At 32.9% G+C, this 25321-nt stretch overlaps 1 gene segment (V, D, J or C); it reads right to left on the bottom strand.

Moving 5' to 3' along the window:
- Positions 1-7259: 7259 nt before the first annotated feature.
- The window catches only part of LOC108438949, a 31671-nt gene continuing 13609 nt past the window's right edge, over positions 7260-25321 (bottom strand). The window contains 4 exon segments of the C gene segment in view: positions 7260-7807; positions 10557-10672; positions 11764-11811; positions 11998-12174. Of these exon segments, the coding sequence occupies positions 10566-10672; positions 11764-11811; positions 11998-12174 (332 nt within the window).

The raw sequence follows: 25321 nt of genomic DNA on the forward strand, positions 1-25321 counted from the left end.
TATTGATAATTCTTACAGAAACGCATGTGTGAGGTCAGACACTGATGATGAGATGAGAATGGATGAGAAGGCCTGGCTCGCAGTCTGCGCTATAATTCATCCCAAAGGTGTTGTATTGGGTTTAGGTCAGGACTCTGTGCAGGCCAGCCAAGTTTTTCCACACCAACTCATTCATTAATTGTCCAAAATCTTTTGGTCATGCTGAAGCATTTAGAGTTCCTTTCACTGGAACTAACGTTTACTAAAAACTAAACACCCACACCATTATACCCCCTCCACCAAACTTTACACTTGGCACAATGCAGTCAGACAAGTACCGTTCTCCTGGCAACCGCCAAACCCAAACTTATCCATCTAATTGCCAGATGAAGAAGCATGATTTGTCACTCCAAAGAACACGTCTCCACTGCTCTAGAGTCCAGTGACGGCACTTTAGACCACTACATTTGACGCTTTGCCTTGCACTTGATGTAAGGCTTGGATGCAACTGCTCGGACATGGAAATCCATTCAACGAAGCTCCTTATGCACTATTCTTGAGCTAATCTGAAGACCACATGAAGTTTGGAGGTCTGTACCGATTGACTCTGCAGAAAGTTGGTGACCTCTGCGCACTATACACCTCAGCGTCTGCTGACCCTGCTCTGTCATTTTAATTTCACAAGTGGACTTGTTGCACAGGTGGCATCCTATCACAGTACCATGCTGGAATTCACTGAACTCCTGAGAGCGTCCCATTCTTTCGCCTATGTTTCTAGAAGCAGTTTGCATGCCTAGGTGCTTGGTTTTATATACCTGTGGCCATGGAAGTGATTGGTACACCTGAATTTAATGATTTGGATGAGTGAGTGAATACTTTTGGCAATATGGTGTACAAGGTTTTCTTCCGACAACAGCGATATGTAATGCGACATTAAGTGTGCACCATGCTTGCAAACATCTCTGCGGCTCTTTGCAAGTGTTTCTGCAATGGGGAATGAAAAGCCGCAAAAAAAACTCAAAGTGTGAGAAAGAGTGTGAAGGAAGCTGTGAGATGAGCATCGAAAACAGCACAGCGTTTGAATAATTCTTGCAGTGTAACAAATTAAGTCATACCAACTTTGCAAGTATCTAGTCTAGAATAACTTCAAATGAATAATGTAAACTTCATACATAAATGTCTAAATGGTTTGTGGACAACGAGATAGTGTCCCATTCCAAATATAAAGGTGCCAAAACTGGTTCATTTTAGGCGATGCCACAGAAGAAGCACTTTTGGTTTTCCCCAAAAACCTTTTCAATGGGTGGTTCTTGTAAATGAGTTTTGGGGAAAGTTTTTAAAGCTTAAAGAACCTCCACATAAAGGCTCTGCAGCAATTAAAAGGTTCTCACAGGGCCATATATCCAAGCAAGGAACCATTTAACCCCTTAACTCTTTGAAACGGTCAGTGTTCATCAGTGGGCTCAAAGTTTTATTATTCATTTCTATAACCTAAAAATAGCTCAATCAATTTGCGTTGAAGTATATTATTACTGAATAATAAGCCTTAGTACATAGTAAGCCTGGGATTTTAAGGGGTTAAATGAGCAGGGCTCAAAGTTTTATTTCACGCTTCTATAGGCTAAGAATAGTTCAGCCAGTTTGCATTGAAGCACCTGTAGCTACTGATTAATAAGTGTATAATAACCCTGGAATTTTCAGAGACAAAAAAATCTCTATTTTTTGGATTGATCTAGCAAAGCTGTGCAGTTCCCAGGAGTGAGTGAGAGTGTTAAAAAAGATTTTATTCTGACTAAATCTGGGTAATTTATAACGGCAACATGAATTTTTCACATAACATAAAGTGAAGCTATTGCTTACAGATCATATAAAAAACAAAAATGGAAATACAAGGTTCTATCAACTTGTGTAAAATTGGCACATCATCCACATTTTGGCACATTTCAGTATACAATTATGGTTTATTTGCTGAATGTAACATTTTTGGGGAAAACATAATATGTGGCTTGCAAATGTTATGAAACATTTTATATTTTGTTTTGTTCTAATATGTTAAACATTTAGGTTTGTTCCCATGTTAACAAAACATGTAATTTGACCAGGGGTGCTCAAACCTTTCATAGAGCTATATTACAGAAGTGAATTGCAAAGGTTAACAAGAATATGAAGTGATCACTGTACATAATACATGACATAGTTATTTTTTCAAGAGTATGTAATAAAATCAATAACATTTTTACCTTGTGCAACAGTATTGTAGAGTGTGTTATTTGATTGTGCTGCTCTATCACACAAGACAAGCTGTCAATGCTTAGAATGCACATACATTCAATTATACAAAGCTAAAGACGCATTACAGAGCTGAGCTGCAATAGTTACTGTACAGGAAGACTAACATGATGCCTTACAATGAGCTAAATAGGCTGTATGTATCATATAAAGCAGGGGTCACCAATCATGTCCACATAAGACCAGTGTGGCTACAGGCTTTCATTCCAGTCAAGCAGTAGATAAGACTGGTGACCTCTAATGTAGAGTACAGCAGTCTGGTAAGCTCAGGTCCTTATACACCATGGGTCGGCAACACGAGTGAACATCAATAATTTGGAGACAAATTTACTTATTTGTATTCATAAGCACTCTTTGCTTTCCTTATAGGTTTATATCTGACAAGAAACTGTCCAATACTAAAAAGTTGCAAAGATGTAGTCATCTACTCATTCGCCAGCTTCTTGCTCGAATTTTCTGGTTGCACCTTAAATGGTGGAATGGGAAAATTCCATCAAGAAGCTAGAGAAGGAGAAGATGACCTCAGCCTTGTAAAACGTTGAACATTGAGAGACATTTTACCTGAAACAGTTCTACTTTTGCAGAAAGGTTTCCTGCCAGAGTTGTGAGAAAAGTGATTATAGCTGAGCTAAAGCTTAAAGCAGAACAAAATACGTCTGCATTCTTGGTCATATTATATTTTTTAGTCTATGCTAGGACATTAGCACCTACTGAGACATATTTACAGCCAAAATGTTAAAATGGATAAAAAAAAGGTTTGTACATCCCAACGTGGTTTGAATTTTTGCTGAAAGGACAAAATGGTTCTTATTAATATTTGAGTTGGTAGCCCCTGCTTTCAGAGAAGGTCTAGTCATTCTGTGAAATTAAAATATATGTCTATAGTGGGAAGGATCACTGATAAATTTTGGTTGGACAGACATAAGGTTAAATTCTTGATACACCTAATGGGAAATTCTACAAATAGGATAGAGTTTGCTCAGTAGTATCTATGTGCATTCATCTAAGCTGCCATTCCCATACGTTCAGTATATGAAGCTAAAGACACATATGAGATTCATTGCAAAGGTTAATGTGACTAATGAATGTATGTAACCAGAATGTAATCAGCTTATATAACAGAATGCAATGAAACAAATTGGGGGGCAGTCATGGGCTGGAGTTAGGGATCTGGCCCTGTGACCGGAAGGTTGCCAGTTCGATCCCCAGGGCTGACAGTCCATGACTGAGGTGTCCTTGAGCAAGACACCTAACCCTCAACTGCTCCCCGGGCGCCGTGTGCTCACTGCCCCCTAGTGTGTGTGTTCACTAGTGTGTATGTGGTGTTTCACTTCACGGATGGGTTAAATGCGGAGGTGGAATTTCCCGGTTGTGGGATCAAAACAGTATCACTTACACTTACTTACTTACTTACAAATAACTGGATTAGTAGGTATCTTTATTCTATACAATTATGTCAAATTACAGATTTGTTTTTTTCCTGCTCTGTCACACCAGACTGCCCATAAACTTCTCAGTGACTAGCAGAAGTCATGAGTCATTGGCTTTAATATTAGTCATGTATTTTTCACAGTTATTATCTTCTGGTTGATCTGAGTGCTTTTGTTTCATCTCCCTTCTCTCTTTCGTACAATTTGTAGTATAACTGCTCTGGTACAGCCCAGAGAAGGACGAGCTCCTGTTTTTGAGTCTTCTCAGTTCTTCTTCATGAGATTTCACTTTTAATGTCAACCTTGATTATCTCATTTGGGGCCTTGATGTTTGCTGCTTTGCAACAATGACTGCTGTCAAAAAAGTCCTATATAAACAGAACTCAATGAAAGCAACTTGACATAATGCTTGAAAAATGCATACATAAAGGCTTTTCCAGGTATTGTAGTGTTTCACATGCTATGTAATATACAAATAGATATACTTTATTTCTACTGTGATACGTATGTCTATTTTTATTTTCTGCATAGTATATGTAAGTTTATGTGAAATCTTTCTATCTATCTATCTATCTATCTATCTATCTATCTATCTATCTATCTATCTATCTATCGTCATACTCATCTTTTAATATAAGTATTCAAATAACTTATTTATTGCAGAGCTGCACTGAATATGAAACCTCTGAAGCAATGGCTATGCTGTTGAACTCTGTGTTATGATGTTGAGTGCTTCAACCTGTAATCCGATTGTTTCACAGCAATCTACAATACAAGCCTATGTAAATTTCAGTGTTCACTGTGTTCATGGTGTTACAACTTACAACTCCCCAATTAGTTTTGATAACAATTATTTGTTTTTAAATCATTGCAAAAATGTTGGATTTACTGATATAACACTGATATAATAATACCATAAAATGTGTCACTATTACTAATACTGATATGATACTGATGAAAATATTTTGGCTGCCCACTCCAAAATATTTAAAAACTTTCCTTTATGCAGATTCACAAAAATTTCTTCATATGTCAAGCTTGACATATTCAGCCAGAGAGTTGCTATATGTAATGGTTTGTGATGTGTTTATCACCAATTTTGACATGCAAATGTATTCAAAGGACATTCAATGCGAACTTGGTGTGTGGTAGCATACACCCCAAGAGACCGTGTAGACAGTACATGCCACTTTGTCTGAGAATGAGACTAATGTTACATTAACGTTATCTGTGGTTGTGGTTGCTGGCACTGTGCTAGCTATCAAATGAAAGTGGATTTAAACCTAGCTGAGCTAACTGGCTGTAATATATTTTTTCCTCAGTTATCCTTTTCATGAAGTAATCGGTAGGGCATGAATGAAAGGATACTATGTTTTGTTTTGAGAGCAGAGTAAAAATTTACCCAATGGCAAACTAAGTTATAAACGTATACTTATACTTATAAGACTACTCTTATAAAGGGTTTATGATTGTATTAACAGTCATTAATTAGTTCATGCACACCTTATAAATCATTAATAAGCAGTTATAACTCATATAAAAAGGGCAACAGTGAGATCGTGAGTTCGATCCCTGGTGATGCTGCAGCCATCTGTGCCCAGGAGTACAAGAGAATACAAAGTGACTTAGCTCTCTCTCGGTGGGTAGGGTGGTCCCCTCTTCTACCCCATCACTCAACATGATGCTACTCAGTGCACTTGACGTAACAGAAATGGTTGTTAGCACTTCCCTCCAAATGAGTTCAGTTGTCCAATGACATTGCGTGATCAGTAGTTTGAAAAGATGCAGTGGCACTTCACAGGTCTCGGAGGAAGCCTGTGCTAGCCTTTCCCTTCCTAGCACTGGTCGTATCGTGCGATTGGGGGAGTGCTAACTAGCAAGTGGAAGTGGAGATATCTAAATTGGGGAGAAAATTGGGGGAAAATCCCCCCCAAAAAATGAAAAAGGGCAACATTGACCTGCTGTTTGCCTAATTGTAAAGATACACTCTTCTATGCTGTGAAAACTCAGATGTTGCTGATTTTACTTTGTCTTTTTCATCAGTCAGCATTAAACCTGTCAGCTTCATCACATATTTATATTCATCTGATGAAACAGCTCAGTCTTGGCCTTTTATTAATGTGTTATTACTATTTATTTGTATTTTTAAAGGTGTTTATGACATAATTATTAACCATTAACTAATTTTACACCATTCATAAACCCTTTATAAGGCTAGTCTTATTTTAAATTAGTACTGAAACAATTGACCATGGTTGAACTTTTGCATGTGTTAATATACCACTGATCCCTGCAATATACCCTCTGATCTCTGCAATTTCCCTCTGGGATCAATAAAGGATTCTGATTCTGATTGTGATTCTGATAACCCCCCCCCCAGTCCCCCACACACACATATAAAAAAGGTAACACATTTTGTTTTTAAAATCATGAGACAAATGAGTCATGATCTCAAAATCGAAAACCCTGAATACTAATACTGAGACTGATGAACATTCAGACTTGCTATGAGTTCCACTTCCATGCATGAAGGTCAGCTGTGAAGTGGGCTGGTTTTGTAGCCCATACATTCCATAATAAAGGACTTTACACTAAACCCCAAATGGGGAGTTATTGATTTAATCTGTGCTGGAAATTATCCCCTGTAATGTCACATATCTGAGTAAAAACACTGGAAATGGCAACATATTTAATTCTCTTATTAGGAATGTAATTACATGTATATTTTCCATTCTGATGTCAAGATTCAAGCTGTATTTTGATATTTCATATTGATTTTTCAGGGCTCTAATTATACACTGGATTGGTACAGATAAAGAAAAGTTCTCAGAACACTTCGAGTGCCTGCCTAGCCTTCCCCTACATAAAAGGAGTCCCAACAATTGTAAACCCCTAGAGTTTATAAATAATTTCTGAAAGAACGTTCGAATTTGGGTGTGTGCAGAGAATAAGCCTCTCCCACATCCCCACCCACTCAAATACCTCATCGTTAAAGGTTTTCGTAATAAGCAAAGTATCAGAGCATCCCATAAGAGACTGAGGCCACATCAGTGATATAGTTTCAAAATATCGTTGCTGTCCAAACATCACCAAAATACTAACTTTATAGAAGAAGACTAAAATGTTCTAATATGAGTCAGTGTAAAGGAGGTTTATTTCAAGTGGTTTTGGAGGAATGGTATTGGCTTATTCTCCATAAAACTTATCCACAACATAAGACAACTGTGAAATGATATAGAAATAGAAAAATCAACAAAAAGGAGATGCACGCCATTTTTGTACAGTTAAAACAAGTTCCAACTCAAATATTGTTGTGTTTGGACTACAGTGTAGTCTTGCCTTGTATATATTAATGATTATTTATCTAAGTGCATTTCGATTAGTCTTAATCAGGTTGATTCGCCTCAAGCCTGCATGGCTCCAGATGTTCGCATTTATTATATTGTGTTTTTATAGCCAAGCATTTATTTGTAAATGTTACTATTAATGCAGGTACTCGTACACTTCTGAAAGAATTGAACTATAATTACTCAAAACAAATAAGCAAGCTGAACACAGTAATAAATTCATTTTTGTTATTTTTATTATGTTATGCAACATAGCATATTTTAACTCAAGACAACACATACATAAGGAATATGTTCAAAGATTACATACTATGTCCTCAAATAACAGGAAACATACATTCAAATAGGACGGTCACTATTAACAATTGGTTAAAATGAACAGAATTACAAAATCAGCAACTGAGAAAAAAGTATGCAAAAAAGTTGAGAAGAATGTAAAATGTGTACTCTCACGTTATATGTAAAAAAAGAAGATAGAAACAGGGTTTTTTTTTGTAATACCAGCCATTGAAGCTAAAATGATAATAATATGGAATATGAATTTGAAAGAAAAATTAAAGTCTATATAATCACAGTGGAGAGAATGAATTCAAATCAAAGCATATCCAGAAATATATGCAATATAATACAGCTGAGAAGGTGTATGTTGTGTGTCAACTAATGGCTTTCATGCTCTTGGTGTGGCAAAAAGCAAGCCTCTTCTTTAGGGTCAAGGCCAGTAGACACGATCCAATCCAGATCTGGAATCCTCGCTTGTTGGATCTGCAAAATAAATGGAGGGATATGTTAATATTTTAAGTAAAATCTCATTAAACAGACAACAAAATTACATCTGCTAGTATGGTGTAAAGTGTATACACAGCATTAACAACCACATAATCCACACAATGTGGAGTTGATCCGTGCTTTTTTCTCTGCAAAAGCAAACCTGAAGCAAAGCATGCAAGGCTGATGAGTTGAATCAAGTATGTTCTCTCTTACAGTCTAGCCATGTCAGACCCAAGAAACAATCCGTTTCTAATAACTAGAGAAGCCCATATCATTGATCTCTACCAAACATGGCTCTACTTCAGTGTAAACGTCAGTCATTAATGCGTCCAGTGCTGTGAAATGTCATCCAGCCATGTCATGTACAACTTTAAATATCTCATTTTTTTCTCTTAAGCATCTCAAGATTTATTGTCAGTTACATTGACAATACAGTTTCTAATGACAGAAATATCATTTATGGTATTATATGTTATGGTTATGTTATTACTTACGTATTTAAAGGTTTCTAATTTTCTTTTAACCCCTTAGATGGCCAGGGCCCACCAGCAGGCCTAAAGTTTTATTACACACTTCTATAACCTAAGAATAGCTCAGCCAGTTTGCATTGAAGTCCCTGTAGTTACTCAATAATACGCAATAATATACAATAAGCCTGGAATTTTAGTAGCTAACAAATTTCAGCTCCTTTGCTGACCCAGTAATTGAGATGTAAATAAAATGTAAACAGTCACTGTTGTTGTGAATTGTGCATTGCAGAGACACTTACCGACTCAGTTCTTTACAGTGGTGGTGATAGGAACCAGTGGTCGCCATGGCAACAATGCAAATATAGCCCTTTTATTTACTATCCAAAAACGTCTTCTGCATTTTTATTTGTAATGTTGATAATGGCAAAATAATAGTCTATATAGGTTATATGTAGGTTTTCTTCTGGTACATTTTGCCTCACAGCACTGTGCATATACAAATTCTTATCTCCAAACTATCACAAAAACAATGTTTCAGGCCTCACACAGCGTATTCATGACCATTTTGTATAATTACACTCTGCGATGTAGCTTTTAGAGGCATTAAGTGCTTCAGACATTGGGTTCCTACCACCACTGCTGTGAACAGTTCTGACTTGGTAAGTTTCTTTAAAATAGAGTATTTCCCATCAAACCTATCTGAACCACTTTGTACTTCTACTCAAGTTGTTTTTGAGCTTCTACCAGAAGCTTGTAAAGAGTTTTGTAACAGGTTTGAAATCATCCGGCCTTCTGGAAATCCCCTCAAAAACAAGAGGCGGTGTTTCTGCAACTTGCATGACTATGTGCATAACATTTACCAGTCATTGCAACCGTTATCACCTTGTGACTTTTTACCTCTACTCAGAAAAGCATCACAGTCAAATGTTGAATGCGTACTCTCAAACTCAGAATCTTCCACATTTCACATGCAAGAATAATAATTGAAGAGTCTTAATAATCGAAGAGACTAGTTTTTGTCCACGGTTCAGGCACAAGCTTCTATCTTCAACTCAGAAACGTGTTCCATCTAATTCAAACTGCCCTCAAACTGAAGCAAACAACATAGAGTGCTACTAAACACTGGTGAAATTCAAAGCACTACTACAGCATTAACATAATACTGCAATGATTAAAGAGTCACATGTTCTATGCATTTTGATCAAGTTACAGAAATCTACATACAATTTATATACACTTGCAAATCAAATGTAATTTTATTTTCTGAGTTTTCAGTCAATTGTATTGAGTTTTAGCACTTTTTAATTAAGCACAATGGCCTTTACTGGTTAACAAAGCCAATCACAGTGCATCCAACAATAAAACAAATCATGTGCATGTCTTATACAATGACAGAAAATATGTTTTCTACCACTGATTCTAGGTGCTCAAACATTTCATCCTGGCTAATGTGTACACACATGCACGATAACTCCTCTGGCAGCAGAGTTAAATGAGATAAAGGGGCAATTACCCCATTACAAGTGTTTTATATTATTTTTAATGATTAGGCTGGGATTATCTTCCCAGATTGTCAATAATCCAATTTTAAGATATCCAATCTACTCACAGACTAGTCATGGTCTCCTCAATTTTGAATCATAAATGTTACACGTTCAATATTTATAACTTAAAAATCCTGTATTTTGTCTCATATGCAAACATTTAGTCATGTATGAAAGATTGACAACCAATGAGAGTTGGACAGAAATAATTTCTGATATGATAACTTTAATTTCCACTATCTATGGAGTCTATGGGCTTGTACTGCTATGTTAGCACCTTCTTAAGAGTTAGAATAAAATTAACGCACATACACTTAGGTTGATGAGCATAATTTGAAAGTGGGTGGTATTGTAGTGTGGGGGCAATTTTTCACAAAATATTGGTGAAACCGATCAGTTGTTTGGGATCTCTCCCATTTTCAAGATAATTTAGGATTATTTTACGTACTCCCAGTATAAGCTTTGACTTATGGAGGAACTTTTATGAGAGTTTTGTATGAACAGCTCAAGAAATCTGCAAGTGAATAACAAAACCAGTGAGAACTGTTTGGATTTTTGGTTAAATAAGTTTTTATTTTGCTAGCTAATGCAGTGGTTTGGGATCTGTGGCCCATAAATTAGCTTTGTGTGTAAGTGACAAATATTATAGAGTAAAACAGCTGTTATTTCAAGGTAAACCAGAACATTTTTGGAGATTTTTCTTGCAACAATACAAATTATTGAACTCACTTTAGCTCTTTAGCTCATCCACACTTTGAGAGTCATCAAAATGTTGAATGCAATGGTCTTGCAGAAGAGAACCCTTAGCCAAAATAAGCTCAATGTCAAGAACTTGGTCTTCGCATCTGTAGAGCAGAAACAGTAAAAAAGAATGTTACAAATTTCATATTTTAAATGCAGATGTATAGGTCATAACAGATCAAATGAAATATAAAATTAGTTGCCAGTTTATGCAGTACACCCACTTTGCATGTACACTTACTGCGGTTTTAAAGGTACACTAACACACTTAGGTCTGACACTGACTGACACACTGATACTAGACACAATAGTATAGAATAGAAATTCATTGGTCAACCTTGTTGGTGCCACTGCCACTGGGGAATGACCCATCACTCAAAGAGTATCAGATAAGAGTACTGATGGACTGCAGACTCATACACAGATATTTTGTGTATTAAACTTAGTTCATCTATTTAGAGAACATTTCCCGGCAAGGATTCAAACCCCAATCACCAGCATACAGGGCTGTAATATTACCCACTGCTTAATAGCTAGGAACCAATGAGTTATGAGTATTTAAAAGCTCCACAGAGCCATAAATCCCAAGTTTTTTACAACACAAACTTAGTTGAGGAAGATACTAGCACCCCTCACTGCTTATATTACATTTGGAAATAATAAAAAAGCACATTATGCAATTGCAATTTTTTGCTTGTACCCTTGTACTGCTTTTTTGCAGTGCCGTGTTGATAAATACATCCATGTGAAGACCTAGTTATTGGGGTGAATTTGCAGTCAGTATTGCACCAGGGAGGGGTGCCCAAGAGGAACCCCAGCTGACCCCCACCCTGCCTAGTTTTATTCCCAGTTTGAGGCTGAACTGAAGCTTGGTGAAATAAATTGTGAAAATGTGGCCATAAAAAGTTTTATACACGTAGACCGAGGAGCTTGTAGTCTGAGGGTTCAAGCCCACACCCTGGGGTCTATTTAAGCATGTGCCTGATGGACAGGGTAGAGGAGGGATGATAAAGTATGCAAAAACAGATGGGCAACAGTCAGTAATTGTAAACTTGCAAAGTGAACCTATATGTTAGGTGATCTATGAGTTTAGATGCACCTAATGAACTGGCAACTCATTTTGGTTGGAATGATTTACCCATAACAGATTGAAAAATATATAAAGAGGTAAATACAGAAAATTTAAATTACTTACTGACATCAAATCCTGAATCTAAGTCATTTTCATCACAAGGTGTTGTTGCTGGAAAGAAAAACAATAAAATTGGTTTCCTGGTACAACTTAATATATAAATGAAAAGCAAGTTATAAATTTACAACCATAGGTCACATATGAATTTGTTGCGGTCTCCATTTAGGAGAAAATGTGTAGTAACACTGTAGTTATTGTAGTTTAGGATGCTTTGAATGATTATTTATAAATACTTACAATTCTCACAGTCTCCATAATCCTTTAAAATCCTGCTGTAGTATGACTTTCCGGAAAATAGGACAGGTTCTGGACCATGCAAAATTGTATCAGTGGCATCTTTTTTTGTGAAGCCAGTGGCCAGACAAATGTTTTTTTTATCGTTTAACTTGTAAAACTGAGGAGACTCTTCTTGCTCTGTAAAAACAAGAACAAATCATTGCACATTATATATTTGCTACTTCTATAGAAATAGAACATGAATTCATGTATTATGTTGCTGTATAAGACCAGCAGACACATGATTTACAAAGCACATTAAGAGGTTACACACTGGAATGATGAACTTGATCAACCATAGTTTAGATATGGTTGATAAGGAAGTAAAACTCAACACTCAATCCAGTCCAATTCTGACACCAATGAAGTAATGACAAAGACACTTGAAATCTATTTAAGCATTTTAAAAAATGTGTTATTTGGGTAAACAAAATTTGTTAGTAACCCACAAAACTGATCAAATAAAGAGCACAGTGAACTTCTAGTAGCAAATCTGATTGAAAAGAAACTAGTACCTTTATTTGCACTGAAATACAAGGAGTTATGACTATATTAATATGAAAGATCAATGGCCTGCATAGCCTATTTGTTTTAGTTCATTTAGTTCATATAATTACTATATTGATGCATAATTGTTAACATAATGGTCCTTTATATGTGCATAAAGAAATATACAAATTGTACATACAAGTTTGTCATGCATTACCTATTACTATTTTCCAAATATTGATAATGTTTTTGAACACTTATATTATTAGTGTTGGTATATATTATTACCTGAATAGGCAGCGTGCTATTTCTTTTGGAAGCTCCTTTGCATCTCACACTGTGCATTTCTGAGACTCAAAAACTGTTTGTAATTCTCTGATACTAATAAGATGTTCTGAAGCAAAACATTTTTTAATTAGAATACTTGTTTTGTATCTGTATTTTCATTCTATGATATAACAACTTAAAGTAGATACAGTGTATATACTTAACTAAGAAGTTAAAACATTGATAACACTGACAAATGATAAACATTGTAGACTTTTATTTTGCATGATTTTCTATGAACACAATGGTTCCTGACATATTTTAACTAAGTAAGCAACTGACATTTTTACTTTTATGAGCATAAATGATATTGAATGATGTAAAATCATTTTAGTAAACAGCAAATTAAAAAAAGTATGCATTTACATTGTTAAAGTGGTGTGAAATTTAATAGTCAGTACAGTTAAAAAAAGAAATGCTTAACATGTAAATAAACCATATATGTATGTTTGTATGTATTTTAAAACTGCTGTTGTAAATTTACAGAAATAGTGTGTAACTTTACATATTATCATCTTATTTCACCAACATTTGCATTTATTTTAGTAAAAGGCAGAATTTCTAAGAAATTAAATGACTTATTTTACAGACTTTACATTGAGAAAAGAACATTTTTCTGTTAATTATTGTTTTTTTGATTGGATATCCTGTTGCTGGACTTTTATCTGTATTGTTTAGATCATATCTGGTTGTAAATAATTATATTTAAAATAATATGCTTCCCATAAAATCTGTTTATATACAAATATATACAAATCAACAAAACTACCAACTTCAACAAGCTTACTTGATTGCATGGTTAATTTGGTCCCTTTTCCAAAAATGATCTTTTGGTTTCCAGTCACACAGACTGAAGACCAACCACAAAAACATGTATTTACTCATAGACACAGATAAAGGTAGATTTTTCAATGTTGCTATATAAACACATTAAAAGTTCTCGCCTTTTAAGCATTTTAAAATGTTTTATACAAATGTGTTTTTTTTTTTAGAAAAAAAGTTTTTGAATCTTGATTTAGCTTGAAAAGCTCTTGAAATAATTAAAATTACTAACCAAGAAATTGGAACTTTCAGTCAACAGATTACAAATACAGTAGATTTAGATGCATTATCAATACATAGTGGTAAAAATATAGTTTTTTTTTCTTTTTTATAAATGTACAACTGAGTATGAAAGTTAGAGTAAGGGTCCATTCTGAGAACAGGTTAAAATGCTACAACAAAATTTTTTATATAAAACAAGTTTGTAGTAGAAATTATAACTGTTGAATTCCTTTATTAATACAATATTTCATATTTTAAACAAACATATCAATTCATACATCATTAGCTGTAATAGGCCTCTGTAAATTTACAGTTTCTGCTGTGACTTGCAACAACTAAAATCTTGAATTTTGTTAAAATTTCAAATTATCTGAAATAATTTGAAGATAAATACTACATTTCTCACCTAATTTTTTAACCACCACTGAATAACTGTCAAAGATGAATAAAACTAACCAAGAAAGTTACAGTTATATAACTGCAGTTAGTTTAATTTTTTAAATGCATTTGCATCTCTTTAATTGACATTTCATTGACATCAACATTATGTGAAAAGAGCTATGTTGTTCTGTAACATTAACAAAATTGGTACTCATTAATTTGCACAGTGTATACTAAGAATTAAGACAAGAAATTTCTAAACTTTATAAAGGAAAAAACTGAATATTAACAGTTATAGAGAATGTAAAATTTAAATTGCTTACTGCTTACTTTTCTCGATTGTGACTCTCGTACCAGTTCCAAATATTATTTTATTGTAGTCATTCACACAGTACACTTACTTTCTACAAAAACCCTCAGAGAAGTTAAATTACCTCATGATTTTATATAACATTATGTGTATTTTAGAATACTTATCCCATTTTGTCTATTTTATAACTCAATCATACCTTGATTTTATGGTTCTCTTAAATAACACAGTATCGTAAATTTTTAATTAGTATTTTGAAAAATATACCTGCCCAAGAAATTTTATATGTAGTTTAATATTCTTAATTAATATAATAGAAATATATGTAAAATGGCCACATTGTTTTTGTCTGAATTTCTTTTTTCTACTTGTTTACATAATTGTCCATCATTCTAACTTATTTTAATGTACCTGCTATGCTTCACAGTAAAACAATGTTTTTTAGATACACATTCTGTTAACTTACAAAAAGATGATCAATTAACTTGTTAATTTAAAGCAGGATATTTGTTTTTTTTTTAAACAATAAGTAAAACTGGACTGAACTTACTCGCCAAGACTGACAGCTGGGTGCCCTTCCCAAATATCAATTTGTTTTGATTTTGAGTCACACAGTTGTTGACCTCCTCTCAAAAACAAGCAAGTAACTTTGCATATTCAAACTTTATATTTAAGAATTTTTATCTAATTTGGGTATTTTGCAAATAAATATTAATGCATCAGTATTTATATATGATATCCATATTTTCTAAAATCAATATTTAGTATCTAATGAATGCTATGATGCTATGTATAAAACATTTTAATAAAAATACTTAAGCATTGTCTTTGCTTAAAAGAAAATACATAAATCTGTAGTATTAACTGATCACAAAAAAATATCTTACTTGACTGCACAGTAAGTTGAGTGTCTTTCCCAAATATAAGTTTCTGTGTATTTTGAGTCACACAGTTACTGACCTCTTCACAATAAGACATTCAGCCTATTACCTAGTAGAAAGAATGTATTGTTCTTGTACTTCAGTAATTCTAATATAATAAATATTTTAAGACAGTCAACTTTGGAATTTTAAAATGTCTTTCTGTTGTATTGTTTATCTTTAAAAATTTTCAGGATGCCAAATTACAGTATTAGTTGAGACTTTATGTCATTATTTACTAGAAATACAAAACAACTGGATAAGCAATTACAATAATTTACTATTACAGGTCAGTATTATTAAGTGATTAACTATTATTAATATTAGACCAAAAATATATCTATAACTGAATTTAATTTTGATCAAGATAGGTTGGTTTGAAAATGTGCTATGCAATGTTATACTAAATAAGAGCAAAGCTATTGAATTTTAGAGTCAAATCAATATTTCATAAACCAGATTTTGTTTGATATCTATATTTTTTGCATTAGTAATACAGTTACTTTTGCCTTTCTTCTACAGATGATTCCCATTTTTGCAACCACACTGGTTCAATTGACAATTCAAACAGTACAATGTCAAGTGAATGAATGTATTGGTCTCAATAGCATGACACAGTTTTGCATATTATTAAGTAATTAGCATGTTGTTAACAGCTACAAAACTAGGCAAATTTTGTATTCTTAGTGGATTTTACATCTTACAGTCAAACTATTTAAGCATATGTACAATAATTGGAAAGTTAGAAATGTGACTGAATAAATGTTTTTGAACATAGATCAAACTAACTGAGATCAAGTGTTGTTCTAGTCTTATCAAAGGAGAATATCAATGGACATAATCATTTAAAGGTGCGGGCAATATATGGTTCCAAATATGTTTGAGATAAAATATATGTTATCAACAAATTATTAAACTAATAATATAATGGCAGTAATTGTGGCTAATTATCTGTTCATATAACACATGATGTATTTGCTAGAAATTGATTTTGTCTCAGAAATGTTGTTGAAATTCTGTCAATTTCATCAATAATTTCCAGAAAATAAGTTATTTGTATGCATACATTGATTCTTTAGCCCATGCCAAGGAAACATTGCTAACATCATAGCTTTAAAAGACAGGACACTTACCAATAAAGACACTTATGTTTCAGAAACAGAGTGTAATAATAATAAAATACTATCGCTGTCACATGCCTCAACTGTGAGTTCTGCTTCTCATTGCAGTGTTATTTTATATTATTACCTTATATCACCACAATCCAAAAAAACTTCCCCATTTCCCCATTTTTCTACATCATTTATGTGAAAATTTCATGCAGAATGGATAAACAGAAATGCTCCAAAACTGCTTGAAATAAATGGATTTGACATTGACTTGCATTCAAAGTTAAAAATGTTTTGTCCTCTTATATAAAGTTGACATTTTGGAAATACTTGTTTTTTGTTTGCTAGTTTGTTCATAGACAGTGGTGATATTTACCATATATATAAGAGCTTACAAAACGTTTAAAAGTACACATGTACTATATGCACACTATAAAGCTACCCCATAGAACACTTAACATATTGAAAGTATTCAACATATTCAACATTTATTTTTTTAAACTGACAGCTAAGTAACATATGATCAACTTACCTGTTTCAACATTGAGTTTTATCCCCTTTCCAAAGATAATCTTATTTGCACCAGTCACACAAACACTAACTTCATCACAAAAACTCACTGACCTACTTGGCTTTACAACCACCAAATGTAATGAGATTAAACTGCTACCTTTCAATACTTTTGAGATTAAATGAAAATTGTGCTAGTTATTTGTACACAATTATGCTAAATGCACTACACAGAGAAAAACATTTGATGACACTGAACAAAGCTGCTTTTCTATACATCATTCAAAGCTATGTATTATAAAATGGGTCCTACTTTATTTGGATGGCCCCCAATAGATTGTCATTGTCATACAAAATCTGAATTGGATCTGAATTTAAATTTTTTTTTTCTTTTGAATAATTTCAAAAGTGCAGCTACAATTTCTCTGTCTTGTTTGAAAATTTCATGATGAATGGACCAAAAGAAATGGTACATAATTATATTAATTAATCCACAATTATAAGAACCTCCATTAAAAGTGAACAATATTTATTTGTGAAGTTCTCATTTTGGAGATGCTAATACTTTCTGCATGTAATGGAATATAGTAAGCTATAAATTTTACAAAAGAGCAAACAGAATCACTTTGAAAACATTTTCACTTACTTGATTCAACACTGAGTTGAATCCCCTTGCCAAACAATATTTTAAACTCATCAGTCACACTATAGCTGACCTCATTACGAAAAAACTACAGCTTTTTAACAAAACACTGTCTTGCTGGAATCTTCCACTCTGCTTTATGTAATAAACATCTGAATGGTTTCACTTCAGGTATTTAAATTCCATGATGTTTCATGATGAATTCACAGAAGCAATATTGTTATATATTTCGTAGGGACTTAATATTTTTGCTATATTATTATACTGTAGGGATATAAAAAAAGCTAAAAAAGGAAAAACTAAATGCTAAGAATAGCAGATTGATCAATTAAATTCTTCATGTTTAGGCTTTTAAGAGCAATTTTAATGGCTTTTAAAAGGTGAAAAATGTTTTGAAGTTTGAACTAGTGTAAAAATATTGCTTTTGTTCATCTAACCTACTTATTTTGCTTAGCAATGTTTCAGTCAATGTGTGTTTTCTTGAGTTGAGCTGAGTTCAACAGGCTGGTACTATGTGGTATTTTTTGATAAATCTGATAAACATTTTTGCAGTGGATTAATATTAGAGTAGAGGTAACAGATTACACGTTTGATGTATTTACAGCTACAAACACTTTAACTATGCACTGATATGTATCGCTGGTGGTGGAACAAAACCTTGTATCTCCATTTTTTGACAAAAGAGCCTGTTCCTTTTTACATTGTGTCAAAATTTCATGATGCATGGGCCATTTCTTTTGTCTAGTTCCATTGACTTACATTAAAAGTAAAGTTTTTTTCCTTCTCCTGTAAAGATACCATTTCGAGGTTTACAAGGTTTTGTTCTAACAACAGCATTGCCTATATCTCCCAGTAAATAATGTGAACTTACTTGAATCAATAGTTAATTTTGTGCCTGCTGCAAAGATGACTTTGCCAAAACCTTCATTCACACTGCATGACAGCGTACTACATTAATTCCTGAGTACTTCCACAACTACTGAATAGTCATTTTATTTGGCTATTAATTTGAAATGCTAGTTAGAAAAGGAATTATAAAAAAGAATGATCAATTATCATCAATCACAAACCACTATGTCAGTCATCATGCTTTTACCTTTTTCAACTGTTAGTTGGGTCCCACTTCAAAAGTAGATGTTATTCCAGCTATCAGTCACACTATGTATTTCTATACATCAATTACTCTGACTGTTATTCCAGTACTACACCTCAATATAACTTGGCAGTCAAAACTTTAGTACTCAATCTATTAATCAAGTAGTAACAACAAAGAGTATGACTCACTTTCTGCTTATTTTTTCGCTTTTCATATTTTATTTGGAATACTTGGGGGCAGTCATGGGCTGGAGGTTAGGGAACTGGCCCTGTAACCAGAAGGTTGCCGGTTTGATTCCCAGTGCTGACAGTCCATGACTGAGGAGTCCTTGAGCAAGACACCTAACCCCCAATTGCTCCCCGGGCACCATGGATAGGGCTGCCTTCCGCTCTGGGCAAGTGTGTGCTCACTGCCCCCTAGTGTGTGTGTATTCACTAGTGTCTATGTGGTGTTTCACTTCACAGATGGGTTAAATGCGGAGGTGGGATTAAAAAAGTATCACTTAAATTAAGCACTATATAAGCAAAAGAAATGCACCAAATAGAAACCAAATATTAGCTAATTCATAATAATAAGTTTCACAAGAAAAAGTGTCTGATGGAGTGACTTAAGCTAGGTAAAATGGCAATTTTTACTACTAAAAATATAGCTAAGTAGCTTTCCATATATTTAGCCAGCTTACTTGTCTCAATTTTGACTTTTGTCCCCTTCACGAAGATAATCTTATTTCCGAATTTCACACAAGCGCTAATGTCATCACAAAAACTCATTGACCTACTGGGCTTTATAATCACCAAATGTATCAATAATAACAAAAGAACTGTGCTATTTTTGAGTAGGATGAAGTTTGTCATTTATTAATTAACAGCCATTGCTATTTATTTAAAACTATTTAAAGCTATTAAATAAAGTTAAAGTTATTTAATGTTCTTTAATGTTCTTTAACCCTACTATTTTATGTCATTTTTACAAATGGTGAAAGACAATTTAGAGTTTGGATTCGAATGAAGTGGCTCAATCTACATTAACTAAAAGGTGACAGAAAATCAAGTCGACTATTCTAGTAAAATATATGCAAATACACAGTTGTGTGCAAAGGTCAGATAACATTTTCTTGATTTTCTAAGTGACACACACCACATATTCAATGTAACGTAATTTAAAGCATGTAATAAATGACATTTTAATTTCTTAACAGATAGCTAAGTAGCATTTGAAATATTAAGCCAGCTTATTTGTCTCACTGTTAAGTTTTGTCCCCTTCCCAAATATAATCTTAATTCCGACTGTCGCACATGCACTCTCAAAAAAAAAAAAAAAACACAAAAATTCACATGGGCTTTATAATTGCCAATTGTATTGAGATTAAAGAAAACGAACTGTGCTACTTTCCAGTAGCATGAAAATTGTTGATAAATTCTTTGCTGATATTTGTACATGAAAAATGTTTTATTTACTACTTATTCACTACACTGATACATTAGCAGGGAAAAAAGTTTGAAACTTACTTGAATGGATTATTAATTTGATCCCAGATCCAAATGTGAACTTGTTGTAGTCACTATTCACACACTAATAATCACAAGTGCGTTAACCCTAGTCCACCTATAGAGAAATTTTGGTATTAACAACATATAGAATTCCACTATTACTTGAAGTTATTTCATGTTATTAATGTTATTGAACCGTATTATTATGTGTTAAATGAGTGTCGAAAGATAATTTAGGGTTTGGATTAGGATGAAGCCACTCAATCTAAAGAATTAACTAAAGGTAACAGAAACTATGTCCAAATACACAGTTTTTAATTGACATTTTGTTGATTTTCTAAGTGACCTGTTCTCTACATATTTATTTGGCAAGTTTAACAAGTTGAAGGGGAAAACGAAAACATAAAATGTGGCTTGTGCAAATGTTATTGCACATTTTATATGTTATGTTTTGTTTTTTTCTGCTATGTTAAACTCAGCTATTTTTTAAAATTGTGCAGTATTTAAGTTTGTTCCCTGTAAAGGATGTTTTACTTAGAAAATCAACACGTAATCTGACTAGCTATAAATGACCACTTTTTCATAGGACTGTAGAGTGAAATAAATCAATGTAATATCAATCAATGAACATTACATTAGAACTTGATTTATCCAAATGAACTTACTTGTTTGTACAGTAAGTTTTATCCCACTGCCAAAGAGCATTCTATATCCACTAGTCACACAGCCATTGTGTGCATAGCAAAATCCTATAAATTTGACTCAACTGACATTTTTATATGTTTATTGCTGAATTCATGAGCAATTTTGAAGTTCGTCTTTGCCATCTTGACATTTTTGGCCAGTGAAAGCACAGGCTATCAATACACAACTAATTAAGACAACAACTTTTATACATTTGGTTCCAATTTTGAGGACATCATTATTTTAAGTGATTAAAAATGACCTCATTTGGTCACCCACTTAACAAAACATTATTATAGCATAAATAAGCAGCATAGCATTAATACTAATGGTTTTATCAACTGTCATAAATTGTTCTTAATCAGCAATCATGCTTCTACCTTTTTCAACTGTTAGCCTAGTTCCATTTCCAAAGTAGATCTTGTTCCCTCTATCAGTCACACTGTGTTCATCTACACATCAATTACTGTCAATGTTTCTTAATAGAGATATATTCTATGTCGCAGTAAAATTTTAGTAGCCAAAACTGAATAACATTGAATCTCACAGAAGAGTAGTCACATATATAGGTATATGGACTTTCTTTGCCTTTTTCTTTTAAACATTAAGGGATATCTAAGCAATTGGATGGAAATAGAATATTAGCAAGTAATGTTATTTATATTAAACTTACTTGATTGAACAGTTAATCGACTACCTCTTCCGAATATTATCTTTCCTCCAGTATTCACACAGATATTATACGCTTTATGATAACCTTATAAAACCTCACTATTCAAGCCACTGTGAGTTTTAAGAGTCAAATCTCTTCATTACTGGTTTTTCCACAAGAAATTAATACATTATTAATACATATTACAGTATACAGGAACATGTTTGAACATTGATAAAGGTCTCAAGTATATTTTTTAGTATAATAAAGTATAACTGAACTACAACAGGTTCTACCAGTGCACCAAGGCTAAGCATTCAATACAAGCTGTATTTCTATTATGAAAAACACAGGCTTACTTAAGTCTAAGTAACTGACATATTCATGCAGCACTACTTATCAAAGCTACCAGTTACAGAGTATGAATTGTTATATTGGTGTATATATTTTTCTTTTCTATATTTATCTTTCTAATCATAATATCATAAAATGTACTCATTCATGCTATATGAGCTAAGGTAAACTTCTTCATTTAGGAGCATACATAATATTTGGTATTAACTAAATTAGATTAAGAAGCAACTAAAGTTATCTACAAACTTAAAAATTCAAAACTAAACAAATAAGTTATCATAAAACCATATGACTTACTTAGATTAATAATGACTTGGATGCCATTGCCAAATATTATCTTGTAGCCAGTATTCACACATAGATCAGATGCAAAGCAAAAACCTCTTCTACCAGCATTAGACTGCTTACAGATAGTTTCAAGCTAATATAGTCATCAGAATGATATATTTAACTTTTTAAATGGTTACTTTTATATAATTTTGAAGATAAAAATGAAGATATTTTGATAAAAGTTTCACATTTGTATGTATTACATATTTTGGCACATATTTTGCATATTTTATCAAATTAAAACAGATTTATGCAAAAGTTTGATATATTAAGTTTGTGTTTAATTGAGCAAATAGAAATTATACACAAAAATTAGCAAATTATTTAAGTTACATACACTTAGAAAATGAAAGGGGGATATTCAATCTTTCACACAGAGCTGTAGGTTCAGTGAAATATGTACAAAAATACTCACTAGATTCAACTATCAATTTGGTTCCAGTTCCAAATATGAGTTTCCAGTTCCCTGATGTCACACCCTACTACTGTCTCAGACAATAACTGACACATCTTCAGACTATGTAGCATAGCTATGATTGTCAATAGTTTGGTCAAATATATGTTCAGCACTTTTTTTGGACTACTCTCATTTAATTTGTATTGCTTTGTAGCAGCATTTGCCAAATTACTATGCATCTAAAGATTCAATAGAACCGTGTTGTTCTGCATTAAAATATAAGAGGAAGATAATATTGCCCTTATAAACACTATATAATATTGAAATGAATAAAAGTAAACATACTGAAGTATGTAAAAAGGTAATGAGGTTTTGTTTTGTGTAAAAATAAATTGACTTGATTGGAAGAAAACACTGAAATGCACTGAAATCACATAAAAACCTACTTGATTGAATTGTAAGTTGAGTCCCTTTTCCAAATATTATCTTTACTCCAGGATTCACACAGACCTTGCACACCTTACAATAACCTAATAAAGCCTTGCAGTCCAAGTCATTGCTATGTATAATGATTTTTTTGGTTTTGTTGTTTTATGATGAAGCCTTAATGGTTTTATCATTTGACTAAACTAAGTTTTGGATGGTAACTGTAAATATTGAGTTGCTCATTGAAAGTTTTGGAAATGGTTAATCTAAAACAGACATATATAAAATCACAATATATTGTGCATTTGTATCAATTTGTTTGTTAGTTTTTAATCAAATAAATGCTTACTGTCCAGATCAATAGCTTCACATATAATTCTCTTATATAAGACATTTGCACAGAACTATATGTTAGACATCTATGAATTATAGTTTAGTTAGACATAATATGTAATATACTTACTAAATTCAACAGTTAACTGGGTTCCTTCACCAAATATAATTTTCATTACGCCAGCTGATGTCACACATTCATATACACTATATCAATATATCCTGACCATGTAAATAGCGTAGCATGTAATACATTTTGTGTTCATTCTTGTTTTTGTTCTAGCTGTATTTGAGCAGAAAGGTTAAAAATTATTGTAACAAGTTGTGTTACTGAAAAATCTAATTTGCCCCCTTTATTCCATATGTAGTTGACCACCCAAGTTGCTGTTTTTTATTTTCACAATGGACCTACAAGTTTAATATTGTAAAAGACCTTGGGTGTCATAGAGTTCCATTACATCTTAGCAACATTAGCCTCATTGCTGCAGTATGGAAAAAAAAAACTTTGGACAGTAAACATATTTGCCGATCAACTACATTTGGGGCCAGAGCAAAATTGTGTATATTACATTTTTCAGTGAAACTTTTTCCATTTAACTAAGGTTATATTTTTTCAAATTATGCAAACACAAATGACATTGTTCTTACCAGCCTGAACAATCAGTTTTATTCCACGTGCAAAGATGAGTTTGTTGTTGTTATTATTCACACACTAACAAACACCTGAGCAAAAAGCACCATCACTGAAAACTCTTAACTTAACACAGCTCTAAATTCAGGCCAATACAGTTTTTTTTAATGTAGGAACATGGTGTCATTCCTTTTTTACTTTTACTAACTTATTTTTCCTTTATTATTTTTTGAATGAAATAAAGTTTAAATGAGATGTTTTGTTATGTTTAGGTCATTTGCATTTTTGCATATATTTCACAGTTTAAAAAAAAATATCCTTTAAAAAAATCCTTAAGAGTCATCACTCTTACTGAATTCAACAGTTAGTGCTGTTCCATTTCCAAAGATGATGCTGTTTCTGTAATTTGCCCACTGCAAAAAACTTTTATTCATTACGAAGATGAAATAATAAATAATGTGGGAACTTTTATTCCGTAAACCGTTAACTACTGTATAATGCTTTGGAATGTAAGTAAAGGTTGTCTCTTTTTGTTTTGAGGGTACTGGAGTAGGATACAATGTAATATTATTAGGGAAGTGTTTCAAAATATTATGTTAGTCACATTAAACATTTTTCAAGAAACAGCATTGTAGACTGAGTGAAATTTGGAATTTTATGTATGTTTAAAACAACATTACATATTTAACGTATTAAAAGCTATTTTTACTTAATCATATTAAATGGTGAAAATTCACTTACTGCATGAAACAATCAGCTTTGTTCCTCTGCCAAATATGAGCTTGTTATCATATATCACATTATCCATCTTACCATGGCAACAACATCTTAATCCAAGTGATATAACAGTAGCATTTCATTATGTAGTACTCTTTTAAAAATTTAGCTTTAGCTTTGTTGAACTTTAACTTTGTCAGAATTTCACAGTGAATTGACCAATAGACATGTTCCAAAATTAGTTGGAAATATATATGGTTCCATTGACTTTCATTGAAAGTTAAGAATGTTATCATGTTGGAGATCATGTTATCATGTTGGAGAAGGTTTTGTTCTGAAGGCAAACATATGCTAATCAAAGCTAATATCACTTTTATACTACTCAATTATAGATTATAGTAGTGCAACAAGTCTTCAAACTTACGTGTGACATGAAAACCAT

This window comes from Pygocentrus nattereri, chromosome 2, assembly GCF_015220715.1.
Source record: "Pygocentrus nattereri isolate fPygNat1 chromosome 2, fPygNat1.pri, whole genome shotgun sequence".
Taxonomy (NCBI): Eukaryota; Metazoa; Chordata; class Actinopteri; order Characiformes; family Serrasalmidae; genus Pygocentrus; species Pygocentrus nattereri.